Genomic DNA, 22,494 nt, shown 5'->3' with positions numbered 1-22,494 from the left:
ATCCCAACAAAGCTACAAAAAGTCCGACCAACTGTTCCTGGGACTGAAACGAGATACTTGGTTCTCGAAGTGTCAAGCACCTTTACCAAGTACCAGTTGCAAAACACAGCTCCTCCAGCTGTAGCCATGCACGTTATTGCCACTGTTTTATATTCCCGGCATTAGAATGAACCCGCAGTCAAGTACTAAAAAGCATCTAACATGATTTGGTTCATCCGTGAACCACACTTTTTGAAACAATGCAGGTTAAGAGTGGGAACTCTCAGATACAATGCCAAACAGATAACTATGTTTAAATCCAAATTAACAAAGCCTTCCACCAAAGCAAACTTTCGAGGTCAGGTTACCAGTTTTTAACTATAGCATTTATTCACATGACATCTCCTTTCTAGTCCAATTTAAACACAAACAGCTATTTTTATAAGTATTTTTATGAAACAGTTGGAGCAAAGCCTGCATCACTGAAAACTTGCACATGAAACAGATGTCCTTAATTTTTAACTTCTATTATAAAAATCCATCAGGAGAAAAGTCCCTATAATGCTAATCATCCAATGCGAGTTGCAAAAGAATCCTTCTATTCTCTCCTTTAGTTTACAGCATGTTATTTTTAAAAGATCTGTGTTTCAATACAGTAATGAGTAAGGTACATTGCTGTGGCAGACAGATCTTGCCCATGCTACAAGAGCAGAGGCAGCTAGTGCCCACAGCCAAATACTTTTTAAGAGGCCTTGGATATCGCTTTGCACTCACTGTTACAGGCTTCTCCTCATGCCTCTGAGAACAGTACAAACCTGAAGTTATTTAAAGATACAACACGTATTCTCATTTTCTCAAGCATTAAATTGTTCTCATTATGAAAAGGAAAAAAGCACGCCCATAAGCAGTACCAGTGATCTATAGTTACACAGCCCACTAAGACCATTTCGTATCCTTTTATAACGGTCTTGTGGGGACTGGATTCATCCCTGAGCATGCCATCCTGCCTCTAGTGTGCATAAGACTCTTAATTTATTTAAGAAGAAACTGTAATCACCCAAGCAGATATATTCTTAAACTTTAACCTTCAAAAACATTTCACTTTGCTAAAAACCTGCTCCAAAAAAACCCACAACACAGTTTCAGCATTTTCTTAAAAAGCAGCTGTGCATGAGAGCAACAAAACTTGACTCAATTCTCCAGGTCTTAATTTTACACTGCAGTTTAGTTTTCTAATCTGCCTTGCATTTACATTTGATTAAGTACAGCTAGCTAGTAAGAATTATTCTACCAACACCTGAAAATATTTCAGCATTTTAGAACATGGGCTCAAAAATCTTCCTGGGAAGAAACATTTCTATTTGCCTCAGTGGAAGCAGGTTCAGGTTTTGATCCCTTATGATTTCTCTTTGAGATGAAGTTTTACTCTATGTATCAACCATGAATCGTTACAGCTTTGTTCCACAGATCTTTTTCTTGAATGTATCCAGAATTATTTGGTATCTGTTCATCACAATGCAAAACCAGAGTTTTTCTTTCCTTTCCATCTACATCACCAGACTTAATAACGGTCAGTGCCAGCCTCCCTGAAAATAAAGATCTTGGTAACTAGCCCACCCATAACAATTACACTTCTGGAAACCATCATTTATAGCAGTACAAGCACCAAAAGGATCCATTCCAATTTAAGCATCTGAATCAGAGCCTGAAGGGACAGTAGAGCTTGAAGAAAGTATTAATTTTATATAAACAGATCAATGGGTAATCAATGACAAAGTACAAAATCTCAGTTTTGTCATGTACCACTGAATCTTTTTATTAAACTCATTTCGTCTCAAAACACAGGTTTTTTAAGGATAATGGCTTTAAAAGTACAATATTTACCTGCTTACAAAGGTTCCTTCCTAAGAGAGTGGACATCTGAAATAGAATTATTTTAGCCACATTGGAAGAACAAATTAAATACATGAAATCTTTGCTGATGCCAGCATCAGGTTATTTCAGCTCCAAGTTTACCTCAGAAACAGACTCTTTCTAGTCCTAATGCTGGTGAAGTCCAACCAGCCTACTATCAGACAGGTGAACTCTGTTCGCTGTCCTCCTACACCAGGAAACAACTTGTGCTAGATGAATCAGAGGGGTTGTTTTTGTTTTTAAGCTGTTCTGTGTACCCACTCTAAGCATATGAATCTAATTATTTGGCCTTATCATAGTGTGCTAGGGGGAATTTTGTTTAAATAATTCTGGTTTTCCTGGCTGGCTTGGAAAATGAGAAAACGTCTATGAGCAAAGCAAACAAATGAGCAAAACAAAACAGATGCTCCTTCTGGTGCACAGTAGATGAAAGTTTTCAGCTACCCAGACATCCTTAATTATTTTCAGCAAATAAGTCATCTGGGTAAAGTTGCTTATTGTAGTAAAGGTTCTGCATGCCTCTGTTGAGTTAATCTCACCTTGGAGCACTCAGCATTTCATTGAGAAAATAAATAGCGCATTTTTTTCTTACAAAATATCAAAAAGAGAGCAGAGGCAGGAAGCGAACCTAACAATATCATTTTCTATAGCATCTTGACAAGCCAAGAAAAGGAGCCTTTCAGGTTTTTATGCCACTTGTAAGACATCCTGATGCTACTAAGCAATGGCAGAGAGCTGTCTTAGCTGCAACAGTCAGCCCAGAGCCTTTACCCCTGAATATTCAAGAATCAGCTTTTATAAAATTATTTGTATTATTTATTACTTGATTTAAGAAGAAATTATGATGACTGGAAGACGCAAAGATCACTTGCATTATACAACACTCATCAGTGTCTGGCAGACATTCATTCTGCAGAGCTGGTTTATTTGTATGTAGAATTTTAGTTAGGATCAACAGAGAATACAGGTCTCTACCCTCAAGACTTAACATAAACAGCTTTCTACAGAAAGGATGCTTCACATCTCGTTCTGTTTATGCTCTGGCTTCCTATGAGGGTAAAAGCTAGAGAGCCTAGTTCCAAATGTAAATCACAGGTTATAAGTGTCAAAAGGTGCTTGGACAGGCCATCAGAAGTAAAGTTCTATTAGCAACCATCAGTAGGAAATAGCACCACAGTTTTCTAAGAATTTTGTATTCACATCTGATGAGATCTTTATGTAATATCATCAGATGCTCTAAACACATACAGTTTGACAGCTACATATCTTAGGTACTATGTGATATTACATTTTAAGAGTAATGTATAATAAGACACCATTTCACAATGTAAATATATTACTTAATATATGCTTGGCAGACCAGCATCTTGAAGGAGAGTCTCTAAAATACTACTAGTTTGTCATCTTATTTTTTGATACAGCATCTCTATTTCAAGCAATGGAATGCAATTCAATTTGAAATCACCAGCATTCTTTTTTTAAAAAAAAATCAACTTACTCTGATTATTTCCAATAACAGAATAAGCTCACCTAAGTCCAGGTTCTGGCTTGACCACATACACTCGAGGCATGATCTCCAAAAGGCAGGCTGTTGCCATGGTGGGCATGCAGCCTGTTTCTGCACGTGGGGAATGGGGACTGGAAAAATACATCCTCCTCTGTCAAACCACTTCAAGTTGCATTGAGAAAGATTTTTTCCATGTACTATGGTGCTCAGGCAATCAAACTGGCATCAGATGGCCCACTGTACTAATTGTTCAAACATACATTGGGATATTGCCACTGCTCAAGAAAACTTGAATAAAAGCAATGGGAAAGGGATAGAGAAAGTACAGTGAGAGTTGCATTTATCCACCACATTTTGGAATTGCATTAATATCCCCTGGTATGGGAAAAATGGATGCCTCCAATTCTTAAAACGGGTAATTAACTACTGCTGTCACTGCGGCTTCCTCTCACTCGTCATGACTACCACAAAGAGCAGCTTTCTCAGTACAAGAAAAAAAATTAGAGAAACGGAGTTTTAAACACCCTTCCAAAACTGCACGGCCAAGCAAATGAGCAGCATAAGACAAAGATTTTGTTGAACCTTGCCCTCAGGACACTTAAGCCCTCTCTTTGGGTTCACCCATTCCAACTTAGCCCAGTCCAAAAAGAAGTTTGAGCTCCAGGATAACATGATCTGGATACAGAGCCCAATGACTTAGCCACGGCAATGCTCTTCCACGTCTGGGTTGCTCATAGCATGCACACACTTGTTTAAAATCTCAGTTAGAACTCCTCCACAGAATTAATGCATCAGTTATACTGAGGGTCTATCTCCCACCTTCTAACTTCTCAAGAAGGTTAGTCTCCTGAGGAGCAAAACTGCCCACAAGGAAAGCAAAGCCTAATGACAGCAAGATATGGACAGTCACAAAACTGGGCTTAGGGATGACAGGACTTAACACCTGCTAAAGATGACAATAACCCCAGGACCAGACTCCTTTAGAAATGAATACAAAAACTTTACTTCTGTAATTCATAGAATTACAGAATAATAGAATAATTTAGGTTCAAAGAGACCACTGGAGGTGGTCTAGTCAAACACCCTGTTCAAAGCAGGATGGTCAGGGACTTATCTAGGTGGGTTTGAATGTCTCCAGGGATAGAGTTTCCACAACCTGTCTGGGCCACCTAATTATAGCTAATTTGAATTTAATGCTCTCCGCCATGAGTCCCTCATACAGAGGGACCAGCCAAAATATATTTGCTTGCTAACACACAAAACCAGACCTACAGTTGAGCTAACTCACATTTTCAAAAAGGGAGAATGAGCAGAGGCTATACACACAAAACTTGGGAAAGATTCAGAGGTACATAAGTATCTTGACAAGTCACACAAAGAAATCTCACATTTATACATCCACTTCTCAGGCCTTAGAAACCTCATTTTCTACCTACCTTGTCTACACCTGACCTGAAGCACACACAAACCTTTTCTTCTTTTTCCACACTGAGCTACCAACACAATATACTGATAGACTTTGCAACTCTAAGGTAAAGACAACAGAGTGCTGCAAAGCTGCTTATCCACAACATAAAAAAACAGAATATGCTGGAAGAATACACTGCAATTTCTACAGTGAAACGACCAACCGAATTAAAAGAGTCAAAACCAAATTGATTTCTCGGACTTCTGTTCATAAAATGATTTGTCTTAGTTTTGGATTTATATTCCAAACATCTAGAATATTTCTACTTCAGATTTTAATTGTGGCAAGGGAGGTTAAAACCGCAAAATAAGAACAGCTTTCCTTTAAAAGTTATTTAAGATCTCATACACCACCAACAGAGATGTTCATTTGAGGAGGAAAGTTGATACATTTATGACAAGCTATTGTGTACTTTTCCAGCTGATGGCAACATGCTGACAGTTTTAAAAGTAGACATGTTACTCTAAGGTTCATTGTCTAAGCAGCCTTTCCCCTCTGCAGCAATCTAACAGCTTACATTTACAGTTTATTATCATTTCTATGAAATTCCAACATTTGCTAACAATCTCTAAGACTGGGAAAAATAACATCTTCTGTCTCAAGCCTTCTCTTGTAGACACACTACTCTTCTAAAATAGTCTGAAAGACAACGCATGCACTACTTTTTCATAAAGCATCCATTCTCAGTTCTTTTAAAATATGTCAGACAGCACTATTCTCTTTTTCACTTCTGTAAGATGTGTCAGCCAATGGAACGTAAAATTCATCCTCAGGGAAAGCAGTTTATAGTAAGATTTTTTGCAAGCAGCAGAACCTGCAAAACTTTATTTCCTCTATGTCTGGAGGCAAAGCTTGTTTGCAGATTCAGTGGTAAGTGACAAATTCATTCTGCTACCTCTGCTTTAGCTGAGGCATTAATAGGGTCTTTCTCCTTTATTAAGCCCTTTATTCTCACACACTACCTGTAACTTGCTGTCTCTGGCGATCTGGATACCCCTTCTGAAATCTAGCTAAAGATAAGTAGAAAAAGGAGGGCTGACAGCAGATGTACAAATACCATCTTGCACCCCTCAGTTCCTTAGGAATCTAGGCTTAAAACTGGAATTTTTAAGAATAACATTAAACTCAACCCAACAGTGTCTGCAAAAAGCAATGGCAAAACATAGCATCCAACAACAGCTTAAGTAGCACTCTAGTTCTCAAGAATGATAAACTTTAGTCTATTCTCACTGGTAAAGGTTGTCGCTAAAGAATACACAGGCAATCTGCTGCTCTGGGGACAGATTACACTTACCTAAATCCATTTCACTTTCCTATCATTCACTCAGGATACTCACTGCTTTCACTGGGCTGCAACACACTGAAGTGTTAACAGATTGATTAACATCCAGAAATCTGGAACAAGCTGCCATTGCATTTCACTGTAGATGGACAGGGATTACTAGAGAGACTTTGTAGAGTCCAACCATATGTGTACAGAGGGACTGTGCGACAAACTGCATGTTTCTCTGTGGGTGATCCTGAGCAGAAAAGTGTGAGTACTGCTTTTTAAAGGTCTGCTTTTTCAAAGGTGTTGGGAGGCATGACAGCAATGATAATTTTTTGAAACAGTGGATTACATGGACACAATAAGCTACATCAGAGCCAGAGAAGTTGATGAACTGACATATTCAAGCACAATAAATCAAATCCCTATTCCTAATTAGTACAGGTCAGACAACTATTCTCTAATTATATCCTTGAAAGTTTTGTGGCAGTCATTGAACAGCAGGTTTGTGAGAGTAAGACTAGTACAATAATACTCTGATCATTTACCTATACTGTTTCAAGATATAGCATGAGCAAGATATCTTGCTTCAAAATACATTAAATAATATATTAAACAATATTTTTCCGCTTTTATTCCTGTCTGACACCAAAAAAGCAAACCACTTATACATTTTCATTCTCCTGTTTCTCAAATTTGTACCTTAAAAATATTGTTCTCCTTTTAGAAGTTACTGATTTTTTTGAGAAACAAAGGCAGGTGAGAAAAATAATTTGCTTACCTAGGTCCCTTCTCAAATGCAAATGCAGAAGTAGCAATATAAGCTCAATCAGTAGCTAGAGAAAAAAATAACTACTTAGATCACCTACTCCATTCCTTTTTCTGAGGTCTGGATCACTCCCTAAAGCACACAGAGACATTCTTGTAAAACACGTCCTCAAAATCGTTGTAGATAATACACAATCACACATCAGCATGGCCTGAGCATATGTTATGCTTATTTAAGAAGGTAACGTCTGCCTCAAAAGTAGCATATGTTCTATGCCATGTTGCAGTTGCTACGGAAGCTTTTTTTTCCTTGTAAAGCAGCAGAAAACCTCTGTGTTTTGTTGGTATAATATTTAATATTGCTTCAGTAACTCTTAAATGCCCCTGAGGAAAAAAAATTGGGGTTCCTTTTAATACTTTAATACTGACACAGACCTAATTTTTTTAGGTTAGTTTTCATTGACAGGTACACAACTGACACCTTAGAGAACCCCTATTTATTGTGCTAAAAATTGGGTGCAAACTATCAAAAGTATAAGCAAACCCAAGTGACAGATTTATGGCTAGTTACACAACTGCTAAATTCAAAAAGGCTTATAAGCTAACACCTCACTTTGTACCTTGGTATTTATACCTACTATTCCTATTTATGCTACTAATATATCAGAAGCCTAGTAGCTTTCATAAACTCTTAGGCAGTAAGTCATTCAGACTCACAACAGGGTCTGCCAGTATTTGCAAAGCAAACACAGGACATACCTACACAGAACCTCTGTGTTCAGTATCAATACCCACAGCCAGCTCCCACCACCCTTCCTCACTTGCCCCAGACAGTATATTAACTTCGCAAATTGCCACAGCTAAAGCGTTGGGGCAGCTCACCTAATAAAGTAAAATACAGCATGGATTTATGTGATAGAAATCTGGTTGAGGGTCAAAATGTTTCAAATGCATGGATGAGACACTTGGCTATTCTGAACCATGACTGTGCAATGGCTTTGCCTACAAAGCTGCTGCAAACTTGGCTTGATGCAGAGAGGTTTACCTCTGGTTGCCCCTCAAACTCCCATAAAATGTAAAGGCACCTCCCAGCATGAAGCTTTACCCAATTAAAAAAAAAAACCATACAAAATCAAAACAACAGTATTACTAGAGACACCTTCAGCACAATCCATGATGAAAATATATTTCATTGGACAACTAAACATTTGACATTAGAGAACTTCCTTTTTGCTCTCAGGCAAGGACAAAGTATAAGTAGTTTGCATTTTTAACCCTTAATGTTAAATATAACTTAAGTTGTTGGCTTTTTTTTAATATGGTTAAAAAATAGACGTACAATAAAGTTACAATCTGCTTCCTTTTTTGGCATAAAAATATTTTCTATCACATAGAAATAGATCTGGTTTACGTGTAATAAGATGATCAGATATGATATCATTAGCAAGAAAAAGAGGTTTAGCAATAAAGTGTCTAGCTTTTAAATGAAAGTCCAGCACTAGGAAAGTCAACTGTGGGTACTTCTGTACTTGACATATCCTACATATACAAGTATATTGGTTTATTTAATTACCATCTCTGTAGGTAAGACACTAGAAAAGCCAACATACCAGCATTTCCCAAGCTTGCTACTAATTAAATCATATGAATACAGGTTCAATCTGAAGATGATCAAAGTTAATGAAAAAAAAAAAATCCCATTTAATTCAATGAGCTGTGGATCAGTTCCAGACAGCTAGCTGCTACTCCATCCTCTTTCTTGTTTATCAAAAGCACTCCAACAGTGTGAAAGTGAAAAGGACTCCATATGAGTCTACGGATTTTGTATCTCCCCTCAGATCTGAATTTTAAATTAATTATTTGACAGTTGACTACATTACATACAATTAAGTAATCTTTTCTATAAAGCTATATGCCAACCATATCCCAGGGTGCATCAAGCACAGCATTGCTAGCCAGTCTAAGGAAGTGATTGTCCCACTCTAGACTGCACTGGTGGGGGCCTCACCTCGAGTACTGCATGCAGTTTTGGGCACCACAGTACAAACAGGACATGAAACTATTGGAGAGTGTCCAAAGGAGGGCAGCAAAGGTGGTGAAGGGTCTAGAGGGGAAGATGTATGAGGAGAGGCTGAAGTCCCTTGGTTTGTTCAGCCTAGAGAAGAGGAGACTGAGGGGAGACCTCATCGCAGCCTACAGCTTCCTCACAAGGGCGAGCAAGGGGGCAGGCACTGATCTCCTCCCTCTGGTGACCAGTGATAGAACCTGAGGGAACGGCATGAAACTGCAACAGGGGAGGTTTAGGTTGGATATCAGGAAAAGGTTCTTCACCAAGAGGGTGGTTGGGCACTGGAACAGGCTCCCCAGGGAAGTGGTCACAGCACCGAGCTTGACTGAGTTCAAGAAGCATCTGGACCACGCTCTCAGTCATATGCTCTGATTCGGCTAGTCCTGTGTGGACCAGGAGTTGGACTTTATGATCTTTATGGGTCCCTTCCAACTCAGGATATTCTATGATACTATATTAGAGGCTACTCCAGGTTTTAAAGGAAGATAGACTACTACTATTATTGCTACATCAATAGCTTTAAAAAATTCCAACTACTTTTCACATACAGGTTTACCCTCATTATAAATAAACTTATGTGCCACATCCTTCAACACTGCAGCAATATATTGCCATACTTGAGCATGGAAAATGTTGGTCTAATGTACTGGAAATAGGGAAAGTTTTAAATTTAGTGGTCTAAGATTAACAGAAAGAGAAGTCAAAGAAATAAAGAATGAATGTTTAGCTCAAGTACATTTGAAATGCAATATCACAGTTGTCAGACTTCAATAAACTGGACATTACATTTATGAAACCTATTTGAATAGCCTTTCATTCAATTTTTGTTAATAATGCTTTTTCACATGCTATTTTCACTAAATGCTTGTATTAAAAATAAGAACTTCATTTCAGCACCTCAGAACTCAGCTCCCAATGCTGCACAGGTGCTTAAGTTCTGTCTTTGTAGTCAGAATTTCAGCAGATGTCCATTCATATCAGCCTAAAGGCTCTCATTCATTTAAAGCAGATCTAGACAGGAGTTGCTGTAAAATCTTTATTTGAGATTTCAATATATGCATCTCTGCTATTAGTCATCACAAACAATATCTTCAATCTAATGAACATTGCATGGGAAATAATGAAAAAATAATCTTTTCTGTTCAAGAATCAAGAGTCAGTGAAATGAAAGCTGGAGTTGTTGTCTCTCCACAGGAGAAATGGTTTCTATGCCTAAACTTCACATTCCATCTATACAGGGACACAGGCTTAAATGAAAAGTGGTGTTTAGACATAGTCTCAATAAAACTTGTGTATGCAATGCTGCCTAGTTGGCCACCTTAGATCCCTCCTACTGTAAGACAGATTTCAAACATTTCTTGTTGGAAAAGGCATTTTCTTTGCTCAAATCCATAACATTCAAGTTCAAAAAGTTTTTTAGGTGTAACCAAAGAGGTCTGCTCTTAGCACCTCCTTCTATTTCATGTTAGAGAGCCACATTAAAAACAAAGGAAAGGGAATGGTGTTACTACAACCTTTATCATCACACCTCAGGTCTCCTTTGCTGTAGCTACTCAGAAGCCCCAGATAGCTGTGCCACGCCACTGGGAACCTTGTGACCAGGGAGTCTAAGCAGCAGAATTTTATTCCCATACAGTGCAAAAACAGCCCTTGCAGAGCCTTGAAGTCCAGAATTGGAATGTGAAGTGATCTCCCAGTCTGCTTGCCCCTTCTCACTCACCGCCATCTGAGACTAAAGAGAGGGGCATCAGGAAAAGATAACTGAAATCCCTGCCATCTTTCTTCTACTTTGCTTTGCCAGAGATCTCTGCAGAGCCACTTCTAGATATCCAATTAAAAATGATGCTAGCAGGTGGTTTTTTTACTGGGTCCCAATGTGTAAGAAAATGTTCTAAATTCAGCTCTTGACTGAGTACAGACATAGCTGCAGAATAACAGACTATTATAGTTTAAGATACAATGAGTAAAAACTGATTCCTATAAATTTACCCAGGGGCTAATATTACTTATGAAAAACACTTGGGAGACTTTCCTCTGCTTCAAAACACTGCTATTGGCTCACTCTTCTTAATAAGGGCCCATTAGGTCTGAAATGTGTAAATGGGATCTACAAGTTGTACTAAGACGTAAATTCTATTTAGTCTGACACTTTTTCTTTACATAATGCAAAAGTCTTTATTGCTTTGGTATGATTCCCTATTGCTGAAGCTCTCTTCTATTGACTGAGTGAAATAGAAATCAATGACCAGATTTTTTTTGTTCTTCCATTTATACGCTAGTGATTTAGATTGTTGTGTTCCCTTACTGTTAATGGGGTTTAGATGCAGAAGACCCCCTTCATCTCACAAGAACCATTAACCCAAAATCTTAGGCTGGAATTACAAATATACACTGTGTTACAGCAAACAAAATCTGTTTAGAAGTTCTGTATCATCATTTACATTTGATCCCAAATCACATGGGTTACAGACAGTAATAAAGTAGGGAAAAAACAAAACAAAAATACAGGAAAAAGCAGCTAGCCTACACAGAGCATGGTATTGACTGACATGTTGTAAAAGTAAAAAACCCAAAACAACCCACCACATAAGTTTGTAAATGACACAGTTCATTCCAACCCATTTATCCTACACAAAATGCTGGATGCACACAAAGAGCAGGATTTGCAAGCAATAGAAACAACTCTGCCAGCAAGTCTCTCACAATCACAGTATTTGTCTCAATATGCCTGGTCTCACAGCAATACAAGTTTCAGAAGGTAAAACAAAAATGAAGTAAGATTGCACTGCTAAACATTTGCAGTTTAGTTTCCTTTACCCTAGTCTTTTTAGCAAGCTTATTTTTGCTCTCTATGTATATGTATTTATTTTTTAACTACTCTGGTGTTACTTCTTCGATTCCAGCGTTGAAATTTACCACAAGTGGATGGATGAGGTATTTCTTCAAAATCCCACATGACTTTATCATGCCTCTGTGCTGCCTCATCACTCTTCAAACACATCATTGGGCTGCAAGATGAAAGACTGACTTTGCTCTTGTAAGAACAAGTGTGCTGAAGATGACTCACAAGTAATAATGCCTAGCCAACCTCCATTAACAAGTTTAAAAATTTTACTTTGTGTATTCTACAATTATAAATATATACGACTTACCAAAAGACAGAAAACCCAATTTTCAAATATTCTACTTATAATATGAAGCATTTTCTGTAACCATAGCTAAAGAAATGCATTAACTATGTTTCAAGCCTAAGGGTAAAAAAGTGTTGGTTTTTCCTTAATACTTTAACTGTAACAAGTGATACTGAATTACAGACAATGCTGCTGAGAAACATTCATAAGAAATTTTATAATGAAATTCTTCAATTTTAAGTTCTGCCTATTCAAATAAATACAAGTCAAATTTTAAAATAGACTTGCTTAATCCTGTTCTAATCTCCTGATACAACTGTGCTCTGGTTCTGTTAAAGTTTACAGCTAGGGTTAATTTAGTCAATGACACTTCACATGTATTCAGGCACATCTACCTTGTCACCCTGTATTTGATTACCTCTGAACACTACCACCTTTGCAGAGTTCAAGAGATGTTGACTTCCATAGCTTGTTAAAGAACTAGTTCCAAGATATTCTGTAGCAAGAAAAGCAAGGAAAGTACGTCCTAAAATAAAGGTTTAAATTGTACCTCCATCCAGTCCTGCGACCACAAGATAAAAATAAATTCAAGAGTGTTACAGTAGAAAAAACAAGACTAGTATAACTAACTTCTTTCTTTGTCATTAATGCTAGAGAATAGGATATATTCGGGCCCATGGCCCACAGCACCCTAGGATAATGGGCTCCCAAGCAGCTTCATGCTTTATTATCTTTAATGTTACCAGGTAGCATCTCTTATAAGGCTTGCTAATGTTGATATACTTACTCCAGATAAAGCACAGCAAAAAGAACAAAAAACCTCTTTTTGTAAAGGCCTTGAGAAAACCATATATTTTAATTATATCAGAGAACCCTTCTGTGGCACTAGATACTTGAGAGCCACACTTCCCTCCCAAGCAAGCCTCTGAAAGAAAACAGAGTTCAGGATACACATCTCAAAACTATGGTACACAGAAGTATTTCTCCATCCAGTCTTTAAATAAGAAAGGCAACATTCCCCTCATCTTGCATTTTGAGTCAAAATATACACATTAACTGGGTAGAAGCTGCTATCTAAGTTTGGGAAAAAAGTAAACAACATGAAAGAATCAAATCTTTATTAATAATGTGTTACTATAGCTCAAGATTACATGTGACAAAACCTTCAATTAATGCCACATCCATTACCTACCAAGAGAATCAAAATTGAAGCATAATAACTGTTCTTATATTTTTCTTTACAATCATCTGTAGAATTGCAATTTGCAACATACTGCAAGATCAAGTTCAACACAGGCACAGGCAGGCTCTGTCACTCAAGGTCAGGAATAAGAGCAATCAGAGGACACCAGGGTCAAATGAACTCCTAATATCAGGTGAGGAAATAGGATTTGGTAGAAGCTGCAATATCTTTTAAATGGTGTTTATAAGAAATCATTTAAAAAACACAGGGAATCTGATAAAAGAAACTAGAATAAGTGTGGTGTTTCCACAGACTTAGTTCAAGTTTCAACTACCCAGCCAAGTTTGTTTGTGGAAATGAATATTATATTAAGAATATAGCCTACCACAAGAAAATGGTGAAAAAAATGGAAGTATCAGAATAAGATACATTGGGAGCAGAAGGGCAGGGGAATAAGCAGCACAATCTGTACAGGGAGGGAGAGGAACAGAAGGGAAAATAGAAAGAAAGCTAACCTTTATCAAGCAACATCTCTGTTTAGAACAATTTTCTTACATAAAACTTGACAAAGCTAGTGTGCAACATAAAAAGCAAGTTCAACAAACTTATACAGAGCTGATATCTAATTATCTCTTCAATATCTGATAATTTTACATATACAACACATGCTCATTTTAGAATATTATCTTCCAAAAGGAAGAGCTGGTGTAATGCACTATACAATTTTTTACCCTGAAAGTAATTAGTATAATAAAATTGAAGTCAAAATAAATGTTGGGGAAAAAAACCTATGTTTACAGCCAAAATAAATTAAAAAACAATGAAAAGATAACACTAATACTCCCCAAAGTAAGAACACTCTCAATGAAGGTCTTGAACAGTGTCTGGAAAGTCAAACCGATCTTGAAATAATACACACCAAAAAAATTTAAAAGTACCATTAAAACATTTGTGAGGACCCTGATAATTTGCTCTGTTTATCTGTTTTTCTCCATTTTAGATGCAGCACACATACTTCACTGGAATAATTTTAAAAAAAGACAAAAGTTAAACAATTATGAAAGTCACCTGCATAAAAATAAATGAAAGGAAACTAAGTATGTGGAGTGCCAGGGAAAAACAAACAAAACCCCACTGATCTCGGGCAAAACTGATCCTAAGCTATGAAGCATACCTGAAAAAGCTAATCACAGAAATTCTAAAACAGGGAGATACTTAATTCAGGACTGCAGACAGATGAACTCTCCTAAATCTTGCCAGAACAGTACTTCAAACCATTTCTTCCATTACTCCTCTTTCCTGCCTTTTTGTAGAATGTTAAAGTCATCCCTGTAGGAAAGCTGGCAGCTCCATTTCACAGATCTGCATCCCCACTAAATCCACCCTCATCCCCAGTTTTAGCTAAGACACAAAACTTTATGAAGAGACACAGACACACACCTTTAGTTTATTCTGCTATGGGGACAGAAACATAACAGACTGGAAGGTTAACGGTGGCATTTATGAGGCTGTAACAACTATTGCCGCTCCCAAGAGTTCACTGAGCTCACCCCCCATTCACCAGAGCATCCTATGCTGGGTTCTAACTTGCCTCAACTATAAGTGGTTTGCAAAGTAACAAGAACCCAATTCTATCACCTGTTTCAAAAGGATTATATTCAAAGATTGTCATGGTTTAGCCCCAGCCAGCAACTAAGCAGCACCATGTGGTCACTTGCTCACTCCTTCCCCCTCACAGTGGGATGGGAGAAGAATCAGAAGAAAGAGGCAAAACTCATGGGTTGGGATAAGGACAGTTTATTGGGACAGCAGAGAAAAATAACACCACTACCATTAATAAAAGAATATACAAAGCAGATGATACACAATGTAATTTGCTCACCACCCAGAACCTAAAGACCAGCTTGTCCCAGAGCAGAGATCCCTCCTTCCCAAACAGATTCCCCCCTTATATACTGAGCATGATGTCATACAGTATGAAATATCCTTTTGGTCAGTTTGTGTCAGCTGTTCTGGCTGTGTCCCCTCCCAGCTACTTGTGAAAATGAACTCTATCTCAAGCTGAAAACCAGGACAAACTCCAATACAAAGATGATAGAACTTGTCCTTCAGAAGATTATTATCTTCTATCTATTATTATCTACCTGCCTTTATATCTTTAGCATCAATACTTTGTCTTGGGATTAGGGAATAAGGAAACACATGAATTTTATATGGGAAGCCAAATTAGATAGTTAGCATGCCTAAGACTGAAAACTTGTTATTGCCTAAAGAGGTTGACAGTGCTGATACCAAAGACTGATTTGGAAAGCTGAATTTATTCACTTACCCACAACCAGAGATAATCTTTCCCACTCCTGCTTCCTTTGCCTGTTAGCTGCAGTCAATACTTTGTTTCTTCTCTTCAGGGACTGGCTGAAAGACAAATTTTGGTACAGTCACCCCAGATATAAAAGACTGAAACACAAATAAAATAAAAAGTTCTGTCTAGAAGTGTGAAGGCATGTAGGAAACATTGACAATTCATCTTCTCTTACAAATTCATTAGAAGCATGATACATTTAGAAACATGGTCCTAATGCACTATCATGAATGCTGACCAGTGCTCTGGGGACATGAAAATGATAATGACACAAGAGGAAATATCAAAAATGCCAAGGATCATGCAAAATTAAGTTATTATCTTAAACTCTACCATTACTACAGTTCACTAATATGGGTATATTGTTTTCCTCATTTAAATGAAAACATTGCCCTATAGTTTCCTTCCCGCTCCAGCAAAAGTCTCTTTCAATTTCTTTGTTTTGGTTCCACATTTAAACTGGGCTTTTTTTTTCCCTGGACCAAAAGTCTAAGCTACCAGAGCAGAAAGTTATACAGATGCATAGCATCATTTAAAATGAAAATGCATTACAAGTGGAAAGTCATATTTCCCCTCCCCCATCACACAATCAGAAAACTAAACAATCTACTTACAATCCACTTAATCCTGGCTGCTTTACACATCCATTGTAAACCACAGTTTTGCTTAACCTTTGTTTCCCTAAAAAAATAAAAATATTAGTGTCTTCCACATGTCCCATTCTCAGAGGTCACACTTTTCCCCAACAACACCTTTTCAACGTATCACACAAGAACTGTCTGCTTTTATTTTACCTTGGATAACATGTTTTCTTACATCAGCTCCACTCAACCTTATCCCAAGCTGATACTTTGCCCTAGGAATTCCTTCCCAGAAACAATCACATAGGAAGTATTTATAAGAAAATGCTTAGTGAGATGGATTTTCAGGGAAGGACTTAAGCAATAACCCTGGACTTGAATAGAGCTAGCTCCCTATATTGTCTGACAATAAGGCCCATGCCCACAATGCAGGGAGCGGAAGAACCAGGACACACTCAAGTTGCAGACTGCCTTTGATTTCCCATACCTGGGACATGTGACTAGGTTAAAAAAATTCTGATAGTACTGTGCTAGGTGTGCACAAATCCCCAACCCTGCAGCATGGGGAATCCAGGATGAACAGCATGACCCTCACCTTTACCACCACCACATGACTGTGCGTGGTTTTATACCTATTCACACATGCTTTTAATACATATTCACATACACATTCATGTATGACAAAAAATAAACTCAAGACAAGAAAGAACTTTGCTCTAGAAAAACATCTTAGATGCCTTCATGATCTTTAACAAGAAAGGTTGTAACCAACCCAGCAAACTGGAAATCACAAGTCAGCAACAACAATACAGGAGTGGCTCCAGAGATTCTCAGTTGCTCTTAAACAAAATATCAGTCCTTGTCTTATAGCTAAGTTTGCTTCCTAAGCTAAAAATTTCAATATCCACTAGAAAAAAGGAAGAAAAAGAAAATGCAAAATAACTAAGTTAGCCTGGCTAGATGACAGCTACAGAGAAATATGATGATGGTGTAAATCACAGAGAAGGGAGAAGAATTGCACAGCATGACTCTAAGGGGCATGAAAGAAAGAGTGATATGGACTTAGGGAAGAGGGTGGCATAGGCTGAGCATCAGAAAACATTTCTTAGCAGCAAGATGCAATATAAAGTAGAATATTTTTCCCACAGAAAGGGAATTTAAGATTAAATTAGATAAAACACTGGAAAGCACAACAAAAAGTATTTCTGAATTGATGAGGTCATAGATGGGTACACTTAAATCCTGTCCTTCCTGCTTCTCATGATTAGGTTTCTCAGTAAGATTTCAGTATACCAACCACACAATTAAAACACGTTCATTTCTTGTTGGGTTCTTGTCTCAAACAATACCTCGGATTACATCAGCATCACAGTTAGAAGTATCATTCACATTTGATGCGACTATTACACAGTGAACTACTTAAGTATTATTCGTATTTTTAATCGTCTATTACTTATTCTCTTGCCGTAACACAAAATTATCCTTTTAATTCTGAACTTTTATCGCATTTTTATTTCAGGCATTTCAAAGTACTGTACCAACATATGTCCACTATCAACATCTTTCAAAAATCAATATGGTATACATCAACATTGCATGTCATTGATCTAGATGTTATCCCATGATTCCAGAACTGTCAACTGCTTAACATGATACCTAATTAGCAGGCAACATGATACCCATGAAATCCTCTGGTGTTGCACACAGCCACAGGAAATTAGAAGTTCAAAACTGAGGCAAACAAGGGAAACAAAATTCAGTGTTTCTTTCAGTTCAATGCCTGCAGCACAAGAGATTATGAACCAGCAAAGGTTCAGGAGCAGTGGTAAAACAGGTATTCTGTTGTAATACTTGGTTGTGTAAGGGAAAACCCACTACTGCGTTTTGGGTTTTTTCCTATTATTACTATTCTCACAGTCTTACTCTAAACAATTCAGTTCAGAAAGAGATGGGATACCTCACAAAGTAACTGAGAGAAGAGTTTTGCCCCAGTTTTTTCTTCCCTCTGAACTCTTAGGTAGAATTTTTTCAAAACGCACACATAATTTAGAGGCATAGCTGAATTTGAAACATGGGAATTTCTCCTCCTGATTAAAAATGTTCTTTTCCATAGAGCAACCAAATAAACATTTTTTTTTTAAATTAGAGTTATTCAAGGCCTCCTTTTGATACCGTGGAAATCTTGCTTGCTATAGGGAATGGTTAAATTATAGCTTGTTACATTTGTGACTGAAATCCCAAAATTCTCATGATTTATAGTCCTTATTTTAAAGTGTCCTACTCTACACTGAGTAGGATCTCACTGTGCACAACACTGTCCATCAACAACTAAGAGCAGGGAAGAAAAGAGAGAAATCACACCACAGCAGCAGGGAAAAGTTAGCACATTTTCACAAACTAAAAACAATAATTAAAAAAGAGATTATAATATCACAACAATCAATTATCATTCTGACACCCAAAGAAAAACAATGAACACAAACAGCAGTGTAGTAGGAAAGCACATGCTCTCTTAAAGTGTTGAGTGCCATGTCATAAAGCTGAAATAGTGTACCTCAAGGAACAATTTGGCAACATATGACAAAACATCCAATATGTACCAGAGAACATAACAGCTGTTTCCAGTCTAGAGTTTTGGCAGGTATTCCATCCAAACTGCCCCCCTCCCTTTTTTTTTTTTTGAGCAGTAACATATTTAAAATATTAGCAACTATTCTAGACACTGATACTATTATATCAAGGTGCTTATTTATCCCAAGAGATGCAGAAAGGCAAGGCACAGGCCACCTTCCTTCCTCAGACCAAATACCAAAAGCAAGGACCTCTGTACAAATGAACACCGACCAAGCCTCTTCATCAATGATGGTATGCATCACTGCAATTAAGGAAAACATCTCTAGTCCCAACTCCAAACTGTAGCAATAAAACAGCCCTGAGTTTTAAACCAGAGAAGTTTGGGGGTAAAAAAGTTAAATGAAAAATCTGCCCATGTCTTGATTAGCCCTGGCTTGATGTCTAGATTAAATACAGGTGTGGATTCCCCCTAGGGAATGAGGCAGCAATTAATGAAGTGGTCATTACAGCTTCCCCATAGATAGGCACCAGTGGGACAGGACACAACAGAGGTCATTTGGGCTACATCCCTGCTTCAAGTTCTCTGCAGGCTTGCAGTGATGCATGTATACAGAAGGCTAACAGAAACACCTGCACCTCAGTCATAGGAGAGGCAATGCCCACTTACTGCACAATGAGTGGACTTCTAAGACCATAATCCATTGCTTCCAAGAAAATGCAATAATAAATAAGAAAAAAATTATTTTTTTCCAGTCAACAGTGCCAATCCAACTGCACAAAGACGACAAGTTTCTGCAAAAAATTTTTCGTCCCTCCTTGAGTGTAATAAAGGTTAAGCCAGGAAAGGGACACAAGAGAAAAGATTTTTTTTCCTTTGGTATGTTTACTTTGCATTTGATAGTACATTACACATGTTTATTAGTCTAAACATACAGGGTTTCCATGCTTCTTTAAGAGAAAAACCTGGTTATCTAAAACAAATTTAAAAAAAAAAATCACAAAAACTGCTAGAGATATTCAGGAACAGGATTAGCACCTGCAGCTATTTCAAAATCATTTATAATTACAAACATTAAATCAATAGTGTTCTTGTGAACAAAATTTACTTAATGTTGTTTACTTTCTTCCCAATTACTCACTCATCTTTTAGAGCTTAAGACTATACCATCAAAACTTACTTCTCACAATAACAGAGGGCTGATGTAAAATTAGATAAAAATAACTGCCACACTCAACTACAGAATGATTTGCTGAACTCTCTGTGCTAGATTTTGTTCTGTATGCGATAGACCCATATCTTTTAAGCTGTCTGAAGCCCACAACGAAAATAAAGCGCAGGGTGCCACTGCTGCTTTCAGGGAAGATGATAAATCTGCAGACAAAAAGCAAGAGTTCTGCTTTAACACATATTAAGTGCCCCAGCCACCAACAGCTGCAAAGATGGGGGAGCACCAGCACCTCAGATATACTCCACTGGCATGACAATCTGTGTCAACAATATTGTTTGGGCTACAAGGAGAACTTGGTCCCACAGGCAACTAAAGAGCATGCTTGCTTTGTGTTTTTCTGTTTGGGTTTCCTGAATGCCAAAAGCTAGCCCAAAACACTGTTGCTCTGTAACTTACAAGCAAAGACTTCAAAAGCACAATGTTTATCACTATGTCTCAGTTGCTTACATTTTTCTACTAAGATGCAACATTTCCTCTAACATTTCTAGTTTTGATAAAGGGAATATCCAAGAAACTTGCTATACTTGGAAAAATCTCTGTTTCTAGAAGCCTAAGAATATTGCTAAAACACAGCATATTTGTAAAGATGAATTTGAGATAAATACATGTGTATCTGTACTACTTAGACCCAGAAGCATAAGATTATTTTAGATCTATACAATAAACTGTAAACTGCAAACTGCATCAGACATACAACTGACACAAATAATAACACTCAAAATGCACATATAGTGAAACACATGTTCAATTAGTAGCAGTAATTGAAGTATTTTTGCCAGAGATACATAGAAAATACATAAACATCTAATATATACAAAGTATACCATGGAAAAAGTAGGAACCCTGTAATCATTATAAATAAATCATATTATTGATAATATTTAAAAATGAGCATTAAATACAGCTGAGGCATCATACCTGTAAGTTACAAAATCAAGTTTATTCTGAGTAGAAAATCTTTCAGCAGAAGAGAATGCTAGGTATATGCTGTTTCCAGCAACAAAAGGATCAGAGGGCCTCTGATATAAGCAATAGAAGAAGTGCTTAAGTAGAAAAAGAGCCCCAGTCTCACACCAAAAAAGAATAAAGACCAAGGTTTAACAAATAAATAGGTAGAACTTGCTTTTTAAATGGTTTAAGTAACCTGTTGTTCTGTGGACTGTAGGATACATAGGGACCATGCACACTAATCACTGCCCTCTTCAAGGCCAGTTTTAACATATGCAGGCCTGTATGTTAAACCCACCTAAAGCTCAACATAGTTAATTACTTCCTGAAAACCTACACAAATAGGGAACCCTTACAGAGAGGTACTGATAGAATATACACAATTATTTCTCAGGGCAGAAAAACAGTTAAGAAAAATAGTAAGCAAATAGAGACTTCCTATTAAAAATAGAAGCACAAAGGCAGGAAACCCTTACTAAGCTCCTTCAGAAACCCCTCACTACTTAACTTAGCAGCACCCGAACTATAACAAAGCAGGTCAAGCTAGCTTAAATAACAGAATTCAACTTAAAACAAGATACTGAGAGAATCAACTCACACACCAACATAACATACCACACCCCAACCCACTAGCACAGATGACCAGTCACTGCAAACTTATATAGCCATTGATGCAATCACCAAACACACATCACCTGCTGCTTGTTTCCAGGCCCTATAACCAAGCCCACCTTGCCAGCACCCACCTCTCCGTGCAACACCCCAACAAAGCAAGCACAGGTGTGTGCAATGACACTATCACTGACCAGTTTATTTGAGTACTGGCTATTTTTTTTTGCTTAGGCTTTCTCTCTACCCTGCCCTGCCAGTACTTGGGCCGTTCGCAGCCACAGTGACCGAGCCCTACGGGAAAGCGATGATGGAGTTTTAGGACAGGCCGCGGCTTGAGCAGCAATTCCTCAGCAGAGCCGAAGAGAGGGAAGCCTAGCACAGCTGTCGCGCCTGCGGCGCCGGACAGGGCCGAGCCGGCGAGACCGCGCGGGCCTGAGACCGGCCCCGAGCCCTCCGTGCGGAAACGCCGCCCGCCGCCCCTCAGGGCTGCCTCAGCCAGGGAAGAGCTTTCACCCCCGCGGCGCTCAGGCCGCGGCCTCGCCTCCGCCCCGCCTCAGGCCTTGCGCTGGGTTCAGGCCGAGCCACGGCCGCTGCACCTCGGTTCCGCCACTCACCGCCAGGCCGTGAGCTCCCGCTCCTGTTCCTGCCGCCGCCGCAGCTGCCCCCGCCCCTGCCTGCCCGCCGCGGAGGCGCGCAGAGAGGCCGGTGCGGGTGGCAGGAGGCGGCTCCGGCGGCCGGCGCGGCTCCGGGCGCTGCGGGCGGGGAAAAGGGCCTCGCCGCGGGAGGACCCGCCTGGTGTCGGCAACATGGCAGCGTCCAGCCGGGCCCAGGTGCTGCGGCTGTACCGGGCCATGCTGCGGGAGAGCCAGCGCTTCAGCGGCTACAACTACAGGTGCGCTCCCG

General features: G+C 38.6%; 2 protein-coding genes across 11 annotated transcripts in view; one reads left to right on the top strand and one right to left on the bottom strand.

Annotated features, from left to right (window-relative positions):
* FARS2 (phenylalanyl-tRNA synthetase 2, mitochondrial) overlaps positions 1–22,444 on the bottom strand; it is a 250,529-nt gene extending 228,085 nt beyond the window's left edge. For 2 of the 6 annotated variants that reach the window (XM_075744973.1, XM_075744977.1), the window contains exons 1-3: positions 22,206–22,338; positions 16,262–16,328; positions 15,615–15,700 (exon numbers count right to left, since the gene is read on the bottom strand). Coding sequence is in view for 2 of the 6 variants with exons in the window: in XM_075744971.1 (XP_075601086.1) it covers positions 15,615–15,700; positions 22,206–22,444 (325 nt within the window). In the remaining 4 variants the exon portion in view is untranslated. Of the gene's footprint in view, positions 1–15,614; positions 15,701–16,261; positions 16,329–22,205 lie in introns of all 6 variants that reach the window. The other 4 variants (XM_075744971.1, XM_075744972.1, XM_075744974.1 and 1 more) reach the window with 3 other exon arrangements.
* Positions 22,353–22,494, top strand: part of LYRM4 (LYR motif containing 4) — a 94,142-nt gene continuing 94,000 nt past the window's right edge. For all 5 annotated transcript variants that reach the window (XR_012833933.1, XR_012833935.1, XR_012833934.1 and 2 more), the window contains exon 1: positions 22,353–22,483. Coding sequence is in view for 2 of the 5 variants with exons in the window: in XM_075744983.1 (XP_075601098.1) it covers positions 22,398–22,483 (86 nt within the window). In the remaining 3 variants the exon portion in view is untranslated. The remainder of the gene's footprint in view (positions 22,484–22,494) is intronic.

The sequence above is a fragment of the Balearica regulorum genome, chromosome 2 (genome assembly GCF_011004875.1).
Source record: "Balearica regulorum gibbericeps isolate bBalReg1 chromosome 2, bBalReg1.pri, whole genome shotgun sequence".
In the NCBI taxonomy this organism is placed as follows: Eukaryota; Metazoa; Chordata; class Aves; order Gruiformes; family Gruidae; genus Balearica; species Balearica regulorum.
Note: the sequence above shows the minus strand (reverse complement) of the source record. Positions and strands in the feature narration are given on the sequence as shown.